Here is a 21,869-nt window from a genome sequence, read left to right as displayed (position 1 = left end):
AATTTCAGAGCACTCTTTTGTGAGAAGAGCAAATGCTGGCATTTTATGCCAGGTGTCTGTCTGATCTACTTGGGAGGATCTCCATCAGCCTACATCAGGTTTGTGCCCTAATATAATCCAGGAAATTAAACCTGAACATTCCACCATATCCTGGGGGAATTTATATATCTGGGTAACAATGCATGTTTGCTAAGGAAACGAAAAACCTAAAATAAACAAAGCTCTACTCTACTGGAATGCCACAGAAATTATTCTATCCAATAGTTGTTCAACCAATGATAATTCCTAGTCTCATTTGGCACAAAAAGCTACACTATGTTTCTAGAAAGCCAACTTTGGCACGATAGCAAACTTACTGCCCTAACACTTCATACTTGCAATTTGCTAAATAAACAATGTCTATACACTGTAAAAGGTTACACATATTTACATATTTAAAGTAATTATAGTTAAAAATATTTAACATATTTACTATGTAGTGCACGACCAGGATGCTCAGTTCAAATCATTGGGCATGATAGCATAAATTGATTCATAATTTAGCACTAGAAACTAAGATTTTTACAACTAATGTTCATCTTAGGATCTGTATTTCTCAAATGTTATTGTCCCCCTTCTCTCTCTCCCTCTCTCCCTCTCCCTCTCCCCCTCCCTCTCCCTATCTATCTATCTATCTATCTATCTATCTATCTATCTATCTATCTATCTATCTATCTATCATCTATCATCTATTTATCTATCTATCATCTATCTATCTATATTCTGGCAGAATATTATGCAGAATTATTCATATTCATAAAACCAGGAAGTGTGACCATTGTCAAAATATAACATTATTCGCATTGCAGAATTAGATGCATTGTTTTAAAGGCTTACGTTTCAGAATGTTTCTTTGTTCTAGTTCTTCAGAGGTGGGCCTTTGACTAAGCCTTCTGTAAAAAGGAAGACACAGATATTTTCTCCCAGTTACAGTTACAACAGTAATTTGGATTTTCAAACTGATGCATATTACCATTTAGTGGAATTTACTGAACAAGATGCCTGTATAGAAATCACATAACTTAAGCATATAATAAATTTTGTAACTGCACTTGCTTATGGAAATATACCATGGTACTGTCTACAAAATGTGATTTGCATTTTTGGAAGTATCTACTTGAAATAAAAGAAATAATCAAAACCCCTATTCAGATAATGTTACAGTGGGGTGGGGAAGTACAGGTGAAATTAGAAAAATTAGAATATCATGCAGAAGTTATTTCAGTAATGCAACTTAAAAGGTGAAACTAATATATGAGATAGACTCATTACATGCAAAGCAAGATAGTTCAAGCCATGATTTGTCATAATTGTGATGATTATGGCTTACAGCTCATGAAAACCCCAAATCCAAATCTCAGAAAATTAGATTACATGCAATCAATAAAACAAGGATTGTACATAGAACAATATCGGACCTCTGAAAAGTATAAGCATGCATATGTACTCAGTACTTGGTTTGGGCCCCTTTTGCAGCAATTACTGCCTCAATGTGGCGTGGCATGGAAGCTATCAGCCTGTGACACTGCTGAGGTGTTATGGAAGACCAGGATGCTTCAATAGCGGCCTTCAGCTCTTCTCCATTGTTCGGTCTCATATCTTTCTCTTGGCCATGTCCCATAGATTCTCTATGGAGCTCAGGTCAGGCGTGTTTGCTGGCCAATTAAGCACAGTAATCCCACGGTCATTGAACCAGGTTTTAGTGCTTTTGGCAGTGTGGGCAGGTGCCAAGTCCTGCTGGAAAATGAAGTCAGCATCCCCATAAAGCTCGTCTGTGGAAGGGTTGGACTTGGCTGCGTTGACCCTCGAGTTAATGAAACACAGTAGACCAACACCAGCAGATGACATGGCTCCCCAAATCAACACAGACTGTGGAAACTTCACACTGGACTTCAAGCATCTTGCAGTGTGTGCCTCTCCATTCTTCCTCCATACTCTGGGTCCTTGGTTTCCAAATGAGATGCAAAAGTTGCTTTCATTAGAAAAGAGGACTTTGGATCACTGAGCAACAGACCAGGTCTGTTTTTCTTTAGCCCAGGTAAGACGCTTCTGACGTTGTTTGTTGTTCAGGAGTGGCTTGACAAGAGAAATACGACACTTGAAGCCCATGTCCAGGATCCGTCTGTGTTTGATGGCTCGTGATGCACTGACTCCAGCCTCAGTCCACTCCTTGTGAAAGTCCCCAACACTTTTGAATGGCCTTTTCCTGACAATCCTCTCCAGGCTGCGGTCATCCCTGCTGCTTGTACACCTTTTTATTCCACACTTTCCCCTTCCACATAGCTTTCTATTAATGTGCGTTGATGCAGCACTTTGGGAACATCCAACTTCTTTTGCAATTACCTTTTGAGGCTTTCCCTCCTTATGGAGGGTGTCAATGATGGTTTTCTGCACAACTGTCAGGTCAGCAGTCTTTCCCATGATTGTGATTCCTACTGAACCAGACTTAGAGACCATTTAAAGGCTCAGGAACCCTGCAGATGTTATGGCTTAATTAGCTGATTAGAGTGGGACACTTTGAGCCTAGAATATTGCACCTTTTCACGATATTCTAATTTTCTGAATTTGTGGATTTGGGGTTTTCATGAGCTGCAAGCCATAATCATCACAATTATGACAAATCACAGCTTGAACTATCTTGCTTTGCATGTAATGAGTCTTATCTCATATATTAGTTTCACCTTTTAAGTTGCGTTACTGAAATAAATGAACTTTTGCAGAATATTCTAATTTTTCGAGTTTCACCTGTATATTGCACATCAGCCCCCCCCAAAAAATCTGTTCTTTCAAGACAAAATTATCTTGGATTCTTGGCAAGTAGCATAACTGTTGTAACAAAAGAACCTGTGAATTGTCTAATTGAACAAAACTTCCCTGCAATTATTTATTTATTTATTTTGCAATGGGAGTGGGGGCTTAGGTATTCGGTCTAACCTGAATAGAACAAATATGAAGACCTGAGACTGAACTGCAGGATTATAAATTAATTATCATAGGGGTTATTTATTTATTTCATATCACCTATTCAAAAAGCTGAGAAACAGTTTTTCCTCTGCCTGAAGTCTCATTATTATTCTCCCTTTTTTCTCCCAGCCAATACCTCACTAGTTTTGTGCCGATCTGATGTCTGAGTTCTTGTCTCTCCTCTTCAGATGTTCTCGGTAAGATGTTTTTATCTTCCAGCTCTTTTTTGGATGGCCTGTTGCCAAGTTTGATTGCAAGAGTATCCCTACGATGTATTTTAGTTGCTAAAGAGCCTAGATAGAGAATGAATTTTTTAAAAAAAATTAATCAATGCTCACACTTGTCAAGATTCAGCCACAATTTGGACATTCAGTACATGAATTTTCAAAAAAACATCTTTTTAGGTTTTTGTTCCTTTTTGTGGGACAATTTTAGTTCATATCAAAATCACTTTTCCTTTATAATATGTTGATGTCTTAGAACTCATCTGCCAACTAAGGTAGAATGAGAACATTCCATCTCCATCACCCCCCTCCCCAATTCTTATGAAATAATTTGATAGGAATATTCTAATTAGCAATCTGGAGGATAACAGATTGGAGAGGATGACCTTGAGTCAATGTTGACTCCTGGAGACCACCTGGATAAAGCCCTGCAGTTTTCTTGGCAATATTTCAGAAGTGGTTTGCTATTAGCTGCTTCCTAGGGCTGAGAGAGAGAGTGACTGGCCCAAGGTCACCCAGCTGGTTTAGTGCCTAAGACAGGAAGAGAACTCATGGCTTTCCAGTTTTTAGGCTGAATTTCTGCAGTTAGAAGCAGACGTGAACCTTGCTAGCTAGATCAGACTCTGGCTCACAGGGTTGGTCTGGAAATAGCAAAGGACTGGCCCGTGGTGCCTCTGACAGCCAAAATGGGGTGCGGGGCACATGTGCACCCCGCTGCACCCTATTTTGGTCGGCAGCGTGCTGGAGGCCATCCAGGCCGAAAGAGTCCCCTTTTATCCTGTTTTGTCTGGCAGCATGCTGCAGGAGGCCATCCAGGCTGCAAGCAAGGGCACCCCATGCTCCATTTTGGCCTCCAGCATGCTACAGGGGGCATCCGTCCCTTCTCCCCTCCCTCCAGCCAGCAGGCAGAGAACTACAATGCTGATCCGGCCCTCAAAGAAATCCAGTTTTGCATTCCTGAGCTAGATTATTAGGAGAAAGGGGCAGCTTTATCTTTCAGCTCAACATAAATTCCTATTTCCTTTAATACATAAATATTAAAGTTTAAAATTAAGGTATTAGTATACATTTTCTTTTTATCTTTGCTCTCAAAGAAATAAGCTACTGTGATTAACGTGGCTAGGAGTGTAAGAATGTCCTTTGAATAAAGGAGTTTCTTACATTCCTAGCTACGTTAATCTCAGCAACCAAAGGTGGTGGCTTTACTAGCCCTACATGGAGATGCGACTCATTAAATTAAAACCTTTTATGTGTACATCTAAAATATGAAACTGCAGCATTTGTGGGATAATCACAGTGTGAATGAGACCAATTTTCAGCCTTTGACACTAAGTGATTCCATCTTCGTGGATGGAGATTCCAAAGGAGGGAAGCAGAATATATACAAAACACATGTCAAATAATAAGGCTTGCAAATATGCATTGTGCCCCAAGAAATACATTCAATATATGAACTTGTGAGTTCACATATTTCCCTATTCGCTTATTAAGGACAACAGCAAGAACTTGGATCAAACTCTCCAATAGGGACATTCCAACCCTAGATCAAGTATGTAGCGTCTGTTGCCAATGCAGAAATGAGAAGTCACTTTCCAATGAAGGCAGCAAGTTGATCGGCAACCTCCATTTAGAAATCCCTCTAGATGTTTTGGTTCAGAAGTAAAAGAAATCACACAGCATGTATTATTTCTTCGTTTAAAATGGCAATAGTTGCTTATCCAGTCCTCTTACTTTCACTGCTTGCATCTTCATCATCATCTTCATCATCATCTGTATAAAGTATAGGCCCATCTGAATCAGAGTCACTGGTATGATTATTTTTGCTGTTTCCAATTTCTGGATTTTCTTCAGAAGTTTCAGAAAGTTCATCTGTCAGAAGAGGACTAGTTTGCTCAGGGATTTCTTTTTCCTGATCTTCTTTGATAGCAGAACTACTAGAAAAACAAATACAGAAGATCAATCATACATGAAATATAACCACCCAGGAAAAATATGAAAGAGAATAATTTATGATTTGTAAATAGCATAAATCAAGCTATAAGACCTAACACTATGCTCCCCACAAACTCAACAAGTTTTAGGAATTTTATTTTAAATCCAATGCTTAAAATTAAAAGCTTATTTTAAAAAAAAACAGTCTTCCACTTATGAACAGAAGGCAAATTTCTAACTTTCACAATGATATAGATGAATTAAGAAAATAAAAATAAATTCATAAATCAGTCATATATAATATTAAGCATATGTCTGACCGGCTTTAAGCTCATATAAAGCAACCTTCCTCCATGTGGTGATTTTCAGGTGGGCCATTTCATTTTTGATCTAGTCAGTATGGTCGCCTTTGACCATACTTGCTAAGAATCTTGGGAGTTGTAGTATAATACATCTGGAGAATACTTGATTAGATAAGGCTGATGAAAAATCATTCCTGAAATTTTAAAGTAATTTAGAATCAGTAGTACTGCCAAGAGCAAATGGGCTACAGAAAAATTAATTCCAACTGCTGCCACTTTTTTAGTGCTATTGCAATTTTCATGTTTTTATTTTTATTGTGGCCCCTTAGCAATGGCAGAAGTACTTAGACTTGTGTATCACTTCATAGTGCTTTACAGCACTCTCTAAGTGGTTTACAGAGTTAGCATATTGCCCCCTACAATCTGGGCTCTAATTTTACCGACCTCAGAAGGATGGAAGGCTGAATTAACTTTGATCCGATCAGGATGTTCAATGTTGAATTGTACAGTGGCTTACATAATTTTATTACCTTCCATCAATTCTTACAGACTACTAAAGTGCTCATTTGAAATATTCAGCAAGATATAGATATACATACTGTAAACTGTCTTTTTAAGAAATGCACACTTTTCCCAATTTATGTTATCAGCCAACATAATCCCTTTTCTCTGTTTTACATCCAACTCACTACAACTTTCCTTCTTCATAATCTTTATCCACTCTCCCTTAGGTAAATATTTTTCCTCATATAGAACATCCTTGATGCAGGTCTTAGATAGACAATTATTGAGGTATAACATACAAACAAATGAAGAAAAGTTGCTTTTAATAGGCATAATAACCCTGCCACTGTAACAAAAATGGTACTTTCTAAACTGGTTCTGTAAATGACCAGGGCGGGGCTGAATTCATTTTAATTCTTCCTTTAATGCTTCACAAATGGGCTTGTTATTTATTTCCATTAGCTTTCTTTTCAACCTGCTGCCCTATTTTCAATAAACTGGATAAGTTTATGCTAAGCTGGATTCCACTTAGTACCTGCCTTTTTAATAGTCGCTGAGAGTGCCATTTCAGCACAGGCTTTGACAGCTATTCTGTCAAGATTTCCAAGCAAGCATCTCCAAAAGAGCTGTGCATTTGAAATTTAAGCTGTAACTTTGAAAAAAAATTGATCTTTAAATGGAATCCAATCAGTCCAACCAAGCCATTTTAATTTTCTTTTCCTCGTCTGCTTAGAAGTATGAAAATAGAATTGAAAGTATTAATTGAATTATATTTATTTGTATCTTCCTGTTTTGATACATGTTCAAATTCAAAATCAAGGTATACAAAAGCCTACCTGAGTTGTTCCACCCTCTTCCCAAATGCATGGGTATCCCAGAATTACAGAACTAACTGAAAACATGTAGCCTTACCATTCTGTGTCTTCTCCCCCAATCTCCGGGCTATGGTCTAAGACAGCATTGCTTGAAGCGCTTTCAGTGTCTGCTTCAGTTTTTATATGAAGATCGTTTAAATGTGTGCCAGGCACAGATGGGCCTGCTTCAATACTAACTGGCACATGTTCTGTGCCTGAGAAGCCAGCAGGCTCACAGCCTGGAGACAAAGTTGGGACGGATGGAGGAAGAGGAGCTGGAACAGCAGGAGGATGGGGAGGAACAATCACAGTGCTGTTCTGGGTTGTGTCCCCAGCTTCAGGGATAATATGGAGAGATTCTTCTGATTTAAAGAGTTCCACTTTGGTCTTCGAATTCTCTACTGTCGTGTTGGAGGCAGAAGTGATGTCCCCATCAGATGGTGTTCGTGTCGTTACCTGTTTCCCATGTTTCTTCTTATCCCTAGGAGTCCCTGTGCTGCTTTTGCTTGTGGTTGGTTCTTTAGAAGGTTTAGAGCGAGATGATGTAGAAGAAGGAGATGATGATTTGGAAACATGTCCTTTCTTTAAATTAGAGGAAATAGCTGAAACGAGAGGGCATACTTTTTTGTCCTAACAGAAGGTTTGCATTAACCTACCTTGTATTGCTAGGAAGGCTTTCATCCTTAATACAGTGGTACCTTGGTACTCATTGTTAATTGGTTCTGTGAGGGGCTATGAGTACCAAAAATGATGAGTATCAAACAAATTTTTCCCCATAAGAAATAATGTAGTGAATCACAAGGCAGCCAACAATGACTAGTTCTAGCTTACCAAACAAACGATGAGTACTGGGACAAATTTTTCACATAAAAATGTCTTGAGTACCATATTTGATGAGTTTCAAAGCAGCTAAGTACCAAGGTACCACTGTAATGGAAAGCCTGAAGGTAAATAAATGGTACTTACAACACTTATGTAGAAGTATATAAATAATTACATATTAGCATAAGTAAGTAATGTAATAGCAACGCTTTTGCCCTCTACTTACCCTCGAATATGATTTTTTTTTCTGGCCATTGTCTTATGGACTAAAGCATGAATGATGAGCTTTAGGCACTACTGGGCCATCAGGACCAATCAGGATTCTTAATTACTTAATATTACAATAAGTTTTAAATTATAAACATGAAGAAACTAATCACAATTCATATAGCAGGGTGTCAAACTCAAGGCTCAGGAGCTGGATCTGGCATACAGGGTGCTTAGATCTGGCCCGTGGGGTCACCCTGGAAACAGCAAAGGACTGGCCTGTGGTGCCTTTGCCAGTGAAAACGAAGCTCAGGAGGGGCACAGGCAGGCCTCCCAAGCTCTGTTTTTACTGGCAGAGAGTTGCAGGAGGCCATTGCAGCCACAAACAGAATTTGGGAGCCTGTTTCCGCTGGCAAAACGCTTGGGCCACCACAGGCACTCCTGATACAAGTGACGTTGAGCTGGCCACACCCATCCTGGCTCCCCAAGGTCAACACAACCCTGATGAGGGCCTCAATGAAATCAAGTTTGACAACCCTGTAATATAGGAAGGGCATGTTCTCCCAACAAACATTTTTGGGGGAAGGGTTGTGAAGCTTTGGTGTACATATGCATAGTTATGACCTGGTGACATTATAATTCAAGATACATTTAAAATTTTAAAGAGCCTATTGATTTGGGTTGTTGCTTAAATACAGTAAAAGGACCAAGTATTTTTTTTTAAAAATAGCCTGCAACAGCTCTATGCGCAAGCAAAAAACATCAGTAAAGAACAACATGGTTGCTTTTGCTGAGCTTGCATTTGGCAGGCTGGCTGGAAAAATAAAGCATGCCAAATCTGTTGTTTGTTCTTGCTAAATAAGTGGAATGTCAATGACTACAGAAGAATTGGCAAAGTGGTTTTTTAAAAAAAAAATATCTGAACAATAAAGTAATCTATAAGGCAATATGTGGTAATTCAAAAGAATGTGAAAGAGGTATGTTTCTGCCCTTTAATCTAATACAGATCTCTATTTGTTTTCTTGGTTAATGGACTGGAGATAATTTTTTGATTACAGATTCTAATTTAAACTTATTTTTCGGATGTGAAAGCAGAGCTGTGTACCCACCGTTTCCTTAAAGGGACTGATTTTAATGTTTTCAAAATCATCTCATTTTCTGCCATTAGGGTACATCCCATTTATGAGTCTGGAATGAAAAACAAGGGAGCAGCAACGGGTCTCACATTCTCATTGTTTCTTCTAGTGAATACAACTGAAACTTTTTGTTCTGTTGGGACATACCGTATTTTCACCCATATAACCCGCCCACGCAAATAACCCGCCCACGCATATAACCCGCGGGTTTTCCGGATCGTGCAAAATATCTTCCGTATACCCCGCCCACGCATATAACCCGCCCACGCATATAACCCGCGACGAGTAAGAGAGAAGGGAAACAGCTGAGATGGGGGGGAAGAAACGGAGAAACAAGCCTGCGCAAGCTGGGGAAGAGGAAAGGAACGGAGGAGAAGGAAACAGCTGAGATCGGGGTGGGGGAAGAAACGGAGAAACAAGCCTGCGCAAGCTGGGGAAGAGGAAAGGAACGGAGGAGAAGGAAACAGCTGAGATCGGGGTGGGGGAAGAAACGGAGAAACAAGCCTGCGCAAGCTGGGGAAGAGGAAAGGAACGGAGGAGAAGGAAACAGCTGAGATCGGGGTGGGGGAAGAAACGGAGAAACAAGCCTGCGCAAGCTGGGGAAGAGGAAAGGAACGGAGGAGAAGGAAACAGCTGAGATCGGGGTGGGGGAAGAAACGGAGAAACAAGCCTGCGCAAGCTGGGGAAGAGGAAAGGAACGGAGGAGAAGGAAACAGCTGAGATCGGGGTGGGGGAAGAAACGGAGAAACAAGCCTGTGCAAGCCTCCGATCGTGTAAAATATCTTCCGTATACCCCGCCCACGCATATAACCCGCAGGGGGGCACTGTGCATGTGAAAACCGCATATAACCCGCGGGTTATATGGGTGAAAATACGGTAACTAACTTAAAATGCTCTGTGAAATCTTTTTGTAGGCCTAAAAACAAAACATGTCCGTGTGTGTGTGTATGTGTGTGTGTATACACATACATACACACACACACACACACACACACACATACTTACATACATACATATCTTCCCCTGAAGTGGAGAAGAGCACCTTCCCTGTAGTCAGCAATAATCAGCGGAGTAAAATCCACAAGGACTCCTCTCCTATATAGAACAATATAGAACTGTCTTTCTACTATGCTACTGTATCTTCAGATCAAGAGAGATCTGCTGATCAAGAGGGATGGAAATAAATAGATGCTTTTATGGAAATAAAAATGCTTGGAAATAAATGCTTCCAAGCATTTTTAGGTTAAAACAACTTAATACAGTAACCACCAAATAAGCTCTTGCATCTGGCTGCTCTATAGGAAGCCCCAAGTTATCCACCCACACATTATGGAGACAGCAGCTAAGACAACAGATTTAATAATAATCATTCACAGCCAACTAATATTATATGCTTGCTTTTTTTAAATGCAGCTGTAGCTTTTGTTCAGCTTTGTACAAATTATCTGGGAAATATTGCTTCCTATTAGACTTTAACGCTCAACACTGGATTTTGTGAGCCAAGGTAAGCTGAAAAACCATAGACAAGGACAATTAGTAAACATAAATCCAATTTGGATAACATAAATTCCAATGCACTAATAACCATCCACAGAGAGAGACTCTGGACACTGCGACATTTAAAGCAAGCAATAAAGCAGCACAGATTCAAAGCCACATGTGATACTTACCAGCTTCTCGAGTCCCACTGCGGCTTGTTGGCTTGGCAGGTGGGGCAGAGGTCTGCTTGGAAGGAGACGTGCCCTTTTTTTTAGCATGTGACACTTCGTTAGTTTTATGGCTAGTTGTAGCAGCAGCAGCGTTTTTGGGAGGAATAGCTGTTTTTTTAGCTTTAGGCTTAGGTTTAGGAGGAGGTGCTGGTAGAGGAGGAGGAAGAGGAGAAACAGATACGGCTGATGTTTCAAGGCCTTTAGGAAGAGACTTATCTACAAATAAGAAAGTGAACACAAGCAACTGACAAACGGACAACAAGGATGAACTAGACAAGGAAACAGATTTCTTCTTCCTGCTGCTCTACTTTCTTGAAAATAAGGACTGCTTTGTTTTAAAGAAACAGAATTGTCTCCAACCGTCTGGTGCAGATTTCAACAGAATGTTTAGAACGGCTCTCAAAATGCAGAATCAAAAAGATACATTTTTTTAAACAAAAATAATCCTTCCTTCAATGAAGGGAGATCAAATCTACTAACAGTTTGGGGAAGTAGCCACTATTTTAAAAGATGTTTTCTAAGCTATCTTAACTCAATTTCGCAACATCTGGTCACCAACCTGAGAAAGATGAACAACATTCTCATTAGAAACAATTAGTAGGTGAAGACAAGCATATACAGCTGGGATGGCAAACCTGTGGCACGCGGAGCCATTTGTCAGGGCATGTGAAGCGTTGCCCTGTCAGCTGGCCAGCGTGCATGCGCGTGCTGGCAAGTTGAGTTCAGCCTTTTTAAAAGCCATTTTTCACTCTCCCCAGGCTCCAGAGGCTTTACAGGAGCCTCGGGAGGGGGAAAACAGCCTCCCGCCCCCCGGAGCTTCCCTGAAGCCTCTGGAGTGCAAAAAACCAAAATCACTTCCGGTTTGCTCATAGGGCCGTTTTTAGTCCTCCAGAGCCTCCGGGAGGCAGGGGAGGCTGTTTTCACCCTCCCCAGGCTCCTATAAAGCCTCTGGAGCCTGGGGAGGGCAAAAAAAGCATGCAAAAAATGGGGGGGGAGCGCATGCGCTCTGGGGTGTGTCATGCATTGCATTATGGGTGCAGCATGCCCGCACCCCCCCGCGCTCCCCCCACTTATGGCACACGAGCCAAAAAAGGTTCACCATCACTGATATACAGTGTGGTTAAGGACACATGGTGGAAAACATCCATTTTGCCCTAATGGCTTTCAGCAAAATAGCTCCATTTATTGGAAGGGAAAGATCATTTACAAGAAGTTCTCGACTTACAACAGTTCACTTAAGGGACTGCTCGAAGTTACATCGGCACTGAAAAAAGTGACTGATGAAGCCAGATTCCCTCAACAATTAGTGATAGTAATTCAACAGCTGCAATGATTCACTGAACGAATGTGGCAAGAAAAGTCGTAAAATGGGGCAAAACTCACTTAACAAATTTCTTACTTAGCAACATAAATTTTCAGCTCAATTGTGGTCATACATTACCTGTATAATGTAACTTTTTGTAAAAAGTTTCTAGCCAAGGAAAGATTAAGACAATTATCACTACGATAGCTTTTATTTTTACAACATTGTTTGATTCTACTATGGATAACTATATCTAGCTTTCTAAAAATATGTTAGGAAAAGCTGACCAGATTTATAAATGAAGATCAAGGGCAAATTTCTTAATTGAGTGTACCATCAAAAAACATTTACCTAAAATAACTAACAAGTGAAAATTTGTCAGCATTTCTTATTCTGGTTCAAGAAAATGACTTTCTTTTCCTTTTGTTGATTGTCATTAAGACTGCTATTCAAACATAGAAAGCATTCCTAAGCATTTATTGTATAAGCTTCAGAAGGATTGATTCTATAGCTGTTTAGATGTAAAAGCTTACCCTTGAAATATTTTTTTCCTGTACTAGCCTATTGAGCTCTAAGCATCTATGCTCTTAACATAATTAGAACTACTAATTGGGGGTGGGGTGTGGGATAGTCAATGAATCACAGAGCAATGGCACTGAGAAAATTCATGTCATCTGTCTGACATCAAGCAAATGTGTAAATTATAGCATGAGATATCATTATGAAAAATGAAGTAAATTGCAGCAGAAATTTGCAAAATTGCATTGAGGTGAAAGAAAATGAGGATTTACAGTTAACTGCATTTGTTCTGTTGTTAGTCTTTTTCAACGCATAATCTGGCATTTTGTTATGTATAAAGCTTTCCTCATATCAGTATAGATCAGGGCTGTCAAACTCCCGGCCTGTGGGCTGGATGCGTCACGTGCTGGCCACATCCACACCCCATTTAGCAAAGGGGGGAAAGTCCCGATACGTCACATGATGCCATTGTGACGACACGAGTTTAACACTTCCAATATCGATATATGTCCATGAGCAGAATTGTAGCCATGTTTTAATGTCTAACCTTGTCAGAGAGAAAACATTAAAAATATACACTTTTAAAAATTAAAATGACCATAGAAGCACATTAATCTGCATTAATATTGGCTAAAATAGGAAAAGGGTTCTCTTTCATGAGTACAATTCATCTTGTAACAGATCACCTAACTCTACAGCAGCCAATAGCAAGTCCCATAGGAAATATGTGTGCTTCTATGTGCAGGGTATTTTCACACGGCCTAAGAAAAGCTAGGATAAGACTAGCAGATTTGTTAAGGAATATTTTATTCCATGTTAACTTCCCAAATATACAGAAGTTGCTTATTAAGATTCTGAGCTTAGCCTCCTTTCATTTGAGCTCTGTCTTCACATCAATCACATTGACATGGATAAGGAGTAATGATAACTCGTAAATGACACGTGAGTGAAAACATGCATTAATCAACTAATGTAAGAATGGAAAAAGAGCAGAAATTCCTTAAATAAATCAAATCTCTTTATGCCCACCCCATCCCACTCTTCAGCTACTGTTTTCAAAAAATAGCAGCAACAGTTATTAGTTTTTTTAAAGTATTATTGCTATCCAGCTTTCTTGTTTTTATCCTCCTATTTTATCCCAAATAATCATGTGTGAAACTGTATGCTAACTTGATAGATAGAAACTGCTCACCCCTGAACCTCACAGCTGAGTAAGACTTCAAACCTGGTTTGAAATACATCCCATAGATTCTTGTTGTGTAACACCCAATGTTCCATGTAGTACTGTAGGACAGAGTTCCCAAACCTTTCTGGCTTTGCGGATCAGTGGAGGGGTGGAGGGAGAGGGGATGGTTCCGTGCCTGCGGCTGGCAAGCGCACACACAGCTCCATTTACACGCACCTGACACTCATGCAAATGGAGCACATGGGCAGGCACTCACCCACTGCTCACACAAGCGGGGAAGCACGTGAGCACTTGGCCGCTGTTTCTGCAGTCCGATTGCTGTTTTCTCATGGCCCACTAGTGGGCTGTGGCCCAAATATTAGGGACCCCTGCTGGAGGACAATCAGAAATCTGCTCTTGTTCTAAGACCTAGCACTTTTCCTCCCATTCCAATAGTGAACTCAAATTTTTAGTTTATGTGTTACTAAAAATGTCTGGCTCTGAACAGAAATTAAGTTTTCTTACTGCTGTCTCTTCTCCACTGAATTACACATTATCCTTTGTAGTTATAAACAGGTCTGTTTTCATTTTTCATAATATACACTGGGTGGTTGTATTTTGAAATGGGCATATACATTCTGATACATTGCATTTAAAATACCTTTTTTGTCCTCCTTTTTCTCTTCAGAAACAGCTGCCTTTGCTGATAATGAACCACTGTCTTCTACAGTTCTTACATTTCTCTGTATAGCTTCTTCTGTAATTACTATCGTGTGCCCATTAGAGATTTCATAATTCACTGTGGCATCCACATCTGAAACAAAAACAGGAATATTGGCTAGTTCTGAAGGCATTACCTTTATTATATGCAACTAAGTTGTCTTTATTTTCATAATGATGCTGATATCTGGGATAGTAGTTCAATAAAATTGAATTGAATAGTATTGTTCATTGCATAGCATCCTGATTAAAGCCAGTTTTGCATGCATTTCTAAACATCTTGCATACTTAAGGTGTGTTGTGGTATTAGAACAGAGGACTCATCTCTACATTGGGGAGAATTTTAAGAAACCTTTCAAAGTATCCTTCCTCCCCCCTCCCTCATATTTTTACTCCGAAGCTGCTCTGGGTAATGTGTGACCATTCACAAATGTCTTCCATGATCAGTGTGGTCAAAGAAATTTCATAGAAAGACTAACTGATAGGGATAGGAAGATTAAAAACCTGACCAAGAGTCTGAATATAAGGTAGAAGTGGAAGTTCAGGGGCAGAAATCCAATCTATTCCTTTACAATCCCTAAACAGTTCACTCTCTTACAAAATCGGTCCACCAATTCTCTCACTCCATTTTCTACCAGCCAAAATTCACTCACACATCTTTTTCTTTTCTCTGTCCCATATGAAATCCCACTGTCTTCCCACATTAGCTTGTTTTCTCTTGTTCCCCAGCATCCCTAATTTATCATGAAACAGCTTTCTTGCTTTTTCCCTTCCTTTATCTTTCAGAGACCTATTGTCTACTTTGCAAGCTTTGCAAGACAATCTGAGCACTTCTGAGGAGAAAACAAAAGAGGTGGCCAAACTCTTGGAGTTAAAGCAGGGGTGGGCTTCAGGGGGTTCGGGAGAACCTCTAGCTAAGATTCTGTGCAGTTTGGAGAACCCCCAAATCCCACTCCTGGCTGGCCCTGCCCACCCGCCCCTCCCCTCCCAGGAGTCCCCATGCAGGTAAGTGCAGGACACGCACGGAGGCTTGAGGAGGGCAAAAAATGGCCTAATGGAAGTTCAAAAAGGCCAGAAACTTGCCTGTTTCTAGCCTCCAGAGGACCTCTGGAACCCGGGGAGGCTGTTTTCGCCCTCCCAGAAGCTCAAAAAAGTAAAAATGCCTCCCTTGCCATGGTGCAGGAGGCCAACCAGGCCATCCCAAGATGGCGCAGTGGTTAGGGTGCAGTACTGCAGGCCACTTCAGCTGACTGTTATCTGCAGTTCAGCAGTTCAAATCTCACCGGCTCAAGGTTGACTCAGCCTTCCATCCTTCTGAGGTGGGTGAAATGAGGACCCAGACTGTGGGGGCGATATGCTGACTCTGTAAACCGCTTAGAGAGGCTGAAAGCCCTATGAAGCGGTATATAAGTCTAACTGCTATTGCTATTGCTATCTCCACCATGGCCAAGCCCACCCAGCAACTGGGCAGAGAACCCCTTGCTAAAATGTTTGCCGCCCACTTCTGAGTTAAAGTCACTGTTTTTTTCAGTGTTATTTTTCAACCTAACCCTATATGAGATATGTAACAGTGTTATTATCAGTCTTAACTACAAACTTTGTGAATGAACTATATACATTGTAAAGCAATGGAAATAACATTTGTCATCATTTAGATTAAATAAGGTATATTAATCTACATTAATTGCGATCACCTTGCTCATTTATTTCCTTTAGGACACCCCTTCTTATTAGCTCCTCTCTGCTCTGCCTTGTTGATATCTTTCTTTCCAGCACTTAAAAAAATAGAGAAATTAAGACATTATTCAGTAAAGAATAAACTAAGACAACAAAAAAAATTAAGTAAAGATAATTTTGGCTTCCACATTTATTATTTAGCAGTATTAGAATGAGGACGAGAATCTAATTGCAAGGAAGTGTTTGAAGGAAGAGTGGATAGGTCAAAAGGAAGGAGAATAACAGGAAGCAGTTGATGAATTGCTGAAAAAGAGAAAATTGAGGATTTAAATAGCAAAAATCAATATATAGAGCAGTACATGAAAAGTACGGATATGTATGTAATTACCTAATAAGGTGTATTGGTCAGAAGATAGTGCTATGGAAAGGTAGTAAGCAAATGTATATGACTAGATTTATACATTCTCTGTTCAAGTACAGAAGCTGCATTAATTATGTTTTTATTTGTGCTGAATACAAGTATATCTGTCTTAAAATAGAAGTTAAATGAAAATTTAAAAACAATATACTTCTGAAAACTAAAACATCACTTATAGCCTCATGGTTCAGGAAATTCTCTTGTACAGATTCTCTTAGCTAGTCTATTCTATATCACTAGCATATGTCATAACAAATAGACAACATGATTCATATTCTCAATAATTAATTTCAGCCAATTTTTGTACCAGGGAACTTTCCTAAACATTTCTTATGCTTTGAAGGACTAAATCAGCCCCCCCTCAACCCCCAGTCTGTGGACTAGTACCAGACCGTGGACTTTTGGAAACTGGGCACACAAGTGGCAGACAAGTACATAAAGCTTCATTTGCGTGTGTAAAACCATCCTTTCCATTCCTCTCACTCCGCTATGGCTGTTGGTCCATGGAGCCAGAAAGGTTGGGGAACCACTGCACTAAATTATTAACAATGTAACCTCTGCTTTCAATGGCTATATTTTATAGTGATATACTATATACAGCAAATTATAATGCAAAAGGACGTTGGTCTTACCTGAACGTCTCTTTTCGGAGGGGAGGAGGGAGTGGTCACGTGTGGGTTTTATCTTAGCCTGATTGGTCCAAGACTGAGAGCAAAGTTATAAATACTGGTGCCTTCCAATCCTGGCCCAGATTCTCGAAGATGAACGGTACAACTGAAACGACAAAAACAACAAGACAACAAACCCCGGGAACGCCCGGGCCCTCCCCTTGGCCCCAATCAACAGAACTCAGGGCGGGTCGTGACCACTCCCTCCTCCCCTCCGAAAAGAGAAGTTCAGGTAAGACCAACGTCCTTTTTCCAGAGTGGGAGGAGGGAGTGGTCACGTGTGGGACATACCCAAGCTAAGGTCCCAGGGAGGGAGAAGAACCACTAGGGCCCAAGGGGAGCCTCAGCCGCCACCCCCTGCAAAACTCTCCGACCGAAGGACGCGTCCGTAGACGCGAAAGCATCCAGACGATAATGTCGGATGAAAGACGTCGGGGAAGCCCCAGTGGCCGCACGACAGATGTCCTCAAACGGGGCCCTTGTGGCCCACGCTGCCGTGGTCGCGGCACTCCTGGTAGAATGAGCCGTGATCCCCGACGGGGCCGGCCGACCTGAGGCCGTGTAAGCCTCCATGATGGCCTGACGCAGCCAACGGCCAATGGTAGCCGAAGACACCCTCGACCCCAGCGACCCTGGCTGAAAGGAGACAAACAGGGCCTCCGACCTACGGACCTCACCGGTCCGCCGGAGGTAGATCCGCAGAGCGCGGCGGACATCCAACCGATGCCAGAGACGTTCCCTGTCATTGGAAGGGCCCGGGCAAGTCGGGCAGGACGATCTCCTGGGCCCTATGAAAGGGAGTATTTACCTTCGGTACGAAGGCCGGATCAAGGCGAAGGACCACCCTGTCCTGATGAAAGTGACAGAGGTCGTCCCTGGAGGACAGGGCGCTTAGCTCAGAAATACGTCGGGCGGATGTAATCGCCACCAGGAATGCCACCTTCAGCGACAAAAAACGTAAGTGAACTGAGCGGAGGGGCTCAAACGGGGCTCCCGTCAATGCCCTGAGGACCAGGGGAAGATCCCACGTGGGGAACCTGTGAACGGGGGGAGGTCTGAGATTAGCCGCCCCCTTCAGGAAAAGCTTGATCAGCGGTAACTGGGAAAGGGAAGAAGACCCCGCCCCCCCAGGACCGAAGACAGAGCCGCCACCTGGCGATGCAAGGTATTCTGCGAAAGCCCGTCCTCAAGACCTTTCTGAAGGAAATCCAAGACGTTGGGAATGGTGGCCCTATCGGGAGAAATGGCCCTAGGAGAGCACCATCGAACGAAAGCCACCCAGGTGGAGTTATAAATGCGGGTCGTCGACGGATGGCGAGCTGCCTCGATGGTGTGAATGACCCCGGAAGACAGATGAGCCTCCCTCAGAAGCCGCCGTTCAAGAGCCACGCGGTCAGCTGGAGCCACTGAGGCTCCGGGTGAACCAGAGCCCCCTGCAGCAAGACCACCTCCCCCTGCGGAATCCTCCATGAGGGAGCCACCGACAGCTGCACCAGGTCTGCGAACCAGGGCCTCCTGGGCCAAAACAGGGCCACCAGAATGACCAGGGCCCCCTCCGCCACCACCTTCCTGAAGGTCCCCGGGATGAGGGGAATGGGAGGGAAGGCATAGAGAAGGCCCGGGGCCACCGGCTCCTGAGGGCCTCCGTACCCTCCGCCGACCTGGACTGGAAGCGGGTGAAGAACCGTGGAAGCTGGGAGTTCTCGGGAGACGCAAACAGGTCCACCAGGGGAGACCTGAACCTTTGGCAGATCCTCCGGAACAGCGACGGGTGGAGTTGCCACTCGCCGTTGTCCAGAGTAGCTCGACTGAGCCAATCCGCCTGGATGTTGGAGAGTCCTGAGATGTGCTCCGACACCAAGGACTGCAAGTGTTTCTCTGCCCAGGAGCCCAGCCGCAGAGCCTCCAACCAGAGGGCCCACGATTGGGTCCCACCTTGACGATTGATGTGTGCCTTGGTGGCCACATTGTCCATCAGGAGGAGCACGTGGCGCCCCTCCACCGAGGACTGGAAGTGGCACAGGGCCAGTCGCACAGCCTTCAGCTCCAGCCAATTTATGTTGTGGCGGAGATCCGAAGCCGTCCACCTGCCCTGCGCCATCCGAAAGCCCACCAGGGCCCCCCACCCGAACAGGCTAGCGTCCGTGGTGACGGTCACCCTGTCCGGCTCCCAGAAGCAGCAGCCCCGCTGAATGGCCGGGGAGAGCCACCACGCCAGAGACCCGGACCCCCGCTGGGAGACGGAGAGTCCAAAGAGAGTTGCTCAATCGTCCCCTCTGAAAGGGGATGAGTTCCCACTGGAGAGGTCTGAGATGGAGTCTGGCCCATGGAACAATCCCGATGCAAGAGACCATCTTGCCCAAAAATTGTGACAGAGAGAGGATGGAAGTGAACCGCCCTGCGCGAACGCGCTCCGCCAGCTGACGGAGGCTGTCCTGCCGTTCCCGAGACAGACTCACCACCCCCGACATGGAGTCTATGACCGTCCCCAGATGCAGAATGCGAGTGGAGGGAGAAAGATGACTCTTGGCGAAGTTCACTGAAAAGCCCAGGCTTTGAAGGCTCCGAATAGTGAGCCGAAGATCTGAAACAGCCTGAGGAAGGGACCCTGCCTGAACCAAGACATCGTCCAAATAACATTGGAGACGAACCGGCACAGACCGCAGATGAGCCGCCAGAACCTTCGTGAAGGTCCGTGGGGCCGATGCCAGGCCGAAGGGCAGAGCCTTGTACTGGTAGTGGCGGGACCCGTGAGAGAACCTCAAGAACCGGCGATGAGCGGGCAGGATGGGAATGTGAAGATAGGCCTCCGTGAGGTCCACGGAGGCCAGGAAGTCCCCTTTTCTGATGCCCTGAAGGATAGATCTGAGGGATGACATTTTGAAACGCCTGTACACCAGGAACCTGTTCAGGCGCTTGAGGTCTAGAATTGCCCTCCAGCCCCCCGTGCTCTTCGGGACTACGAAGAGATTGGAGTAGTGCCCCAGGCCTCGTTCCCCTAAGGGAACCGCCTCCACCGCCCGAATGTCGAGAAGGTGGGCGATCGCCTGAGCCATCAGGCGGCGGTGCTCCTGACTCCGAGATGGAGGGAACGACCGGAAGAGGTTTGGGGGAGTGGAGAGAAATTCTAACCTGAGCCCGTGACGAACCGTGGCTTGGAACCAAGCGTCCGACGTGATCTCGTCCCACCGATCCGCATAGAGGGAGAGGCGGCCGCCGATGGGACGACTCGGGTTCGAGTCACTTCCCCTTGCGGTAGGGACGGCCGCCTCCTCCACCAAAGGGCCGCCGAGACTGTCCCTGGAAGCGATTCCTGTCCTGAAAGGACTGCCCGGAGAACTGTCTATTAGCTGGAAAGGAAGAAAAGCGCTGGTTATAGCCATAATCAGCAGCCTTATACCTTTGCCTATGGAAAGGATGTGACTTAGCCTTGGGCTTCTTGGCCGTAGAAGGAAGGACCTTCTTCTTGTCCTTATCCTCTACAAGAATGGGAGTAAGGGCATCCCCGAAAAGATTGGGCCCCTTGAAGGGGGCGGCCGCCAAATCCCATTTTGCCGTGTTGTCCATCTGCCAGTGACGCAACCAAAGAAGCCTACGAGATGTGACAGAAGTGGCCAAGGCACTGGAAGCAAACTTGACTGTATCCAAGGTCGCATCAGCCGAGAACTGGCAGGCCGCCATGATCTTAAACAGATCCTGGTGGATTCTGTCGTCCTGGATAGGAATGCGCTCCTGAAGCTTCTTAAGCCACATGACTGTGGCGCGGTTAAAGTAGGAAGCTGAGGCCGCGGACTTAATAGCCCACGCCGTGGCGTTAAAATTCTTCCGTAAGGTAAGCTCTGCACACTTATCCTCCGGCTTCATCTTATCCGCCGCGTCGCCCGACACCACCGGAGAGGAGGAGACCAGGGCGGCCACCGGGGTGTCAATGGTCGGCAGCTGAATGGCCTGAGCAAAAGTCTGCTCTACGTTATAGTGCCGGCGGTCATTACTGCCAGGTGCTGAGAAGTTGGAGGGGCGAGCCCACTGGTTAGTCAAGACCTCCAAAAACAGGGGAGGAGCAGGGATCTCCTCCTTGTTGGTGGCCTTAGCAGAAAACATGGCCATGTCAGGATCTCTAGGTGGGGGCACTGAAGGATCCCCCGTCCCCACTTTAGTGGTCTGCCGTGCCTTGTCCAAGAGAATTTTAAACATGGCAGGAACAAAGAGGCCCTTAGAAGAAGGCTCATCAGAAAGGGCCGTATTCTCATCATCCGAGAAGCCCATTTCCTGGGGGATCTCCCCCCCCCAAGAACGAAGCCTCACTGACCATGGAAGGCGAGGAAGCTCGATACTGAACCCTGCCTAGCCCCCCATGCTTAGAAGAAAAGGAGCCCTTGTCTCGCTGGGCAATGCCCCGTGAAATGGCTGCAGAAATAAGCCTTTCAATTCCTTCAGGAAGATTATCCAGATCCTCCACATCCCCATAAACAGAACCAGGCCCCTGGGGAGCCAACCTCTGAGGAACAGGGGCCCCTGGACATACCCTCCAGGGGATCACCTGCAGGGGATGGAGAATGCCTCCTTCTAGAGTAGGCCCGAGGCCTGCCAGGGGAGCTTGAGGAAGAAGCCGGGCTAAACCCCCGAGGGGAAGATCTGCTGGATACAGGGCCAAGGGGAGACCTGGACCTGTCCTGGGATGAAGGCCTGGCCGATAGGGCCTGCCT

General features: G+C 44.0%; 1 protein-coding gene across 5 annotated transcripts in view; it reads right to left on the bottom strand.

The window, feature by feature from the left end:
- PHACTR2 (phosphatase and actin regulator 2) overlaps nt 1–21,869 on the bottom strand; it is a 136,203-nt gene that overhangs the window by 32,088 nt on the left and 82,246 nt on the right. Inside the window, exons 3-9 of one of the 5 annotated variants that reach the window (XM_032215425.1) lie at nt 16,095–16,175; nt 14,342–14,494; nt 10,655–10,909; nt 6,878–7,421; nt 4,959–5,161; nt 3,140–3,296; nt 877–932 (exon numbers count right to left, since the gene is read on the bottom strand). In XM_032215425.1, the coding sequence (XP_032071316.1) occupies nt 877–932; nt 3,140–3,296; nt 4,959–5,161; nt 6,878–7,421; nt 10,655–10,909; nt 14,342–14,494; nt 16,095–16,175 (1,449 nt within the window). The remainder of the gene's footprint in view (nt 1–876; nt 933–3,139; nt 3,297–4,958; nt 5,162–6,877; nt 7,422–10,654; nt 10,910–14,341; nt 14,495–16,094; nt 16,176–21,869) is intronic. The other 4 variants (XM_032215427.1, XM_032215428.1, XM_032215430.1 and 1 more) reach the window with 4 other exon arrangements.

Source organism: Thamnophis elegans, chromosome 4 (genome assembly GCF_009769535.1).
Source record: "Thamnophis elegans isolate rThaEle1 chromosome 4, rThaEle1.pri, whole genome shotgun sequence".
Lineage (NCBI taxonomy): Eukaryota > Metazoa > Chordata > Lepidosauria > Squamata > Colubridae > Thamnophis > Thamnophis elegans.
This window is presented reverse-complemented; position numbering and strand designations above follow the sequence as displayed.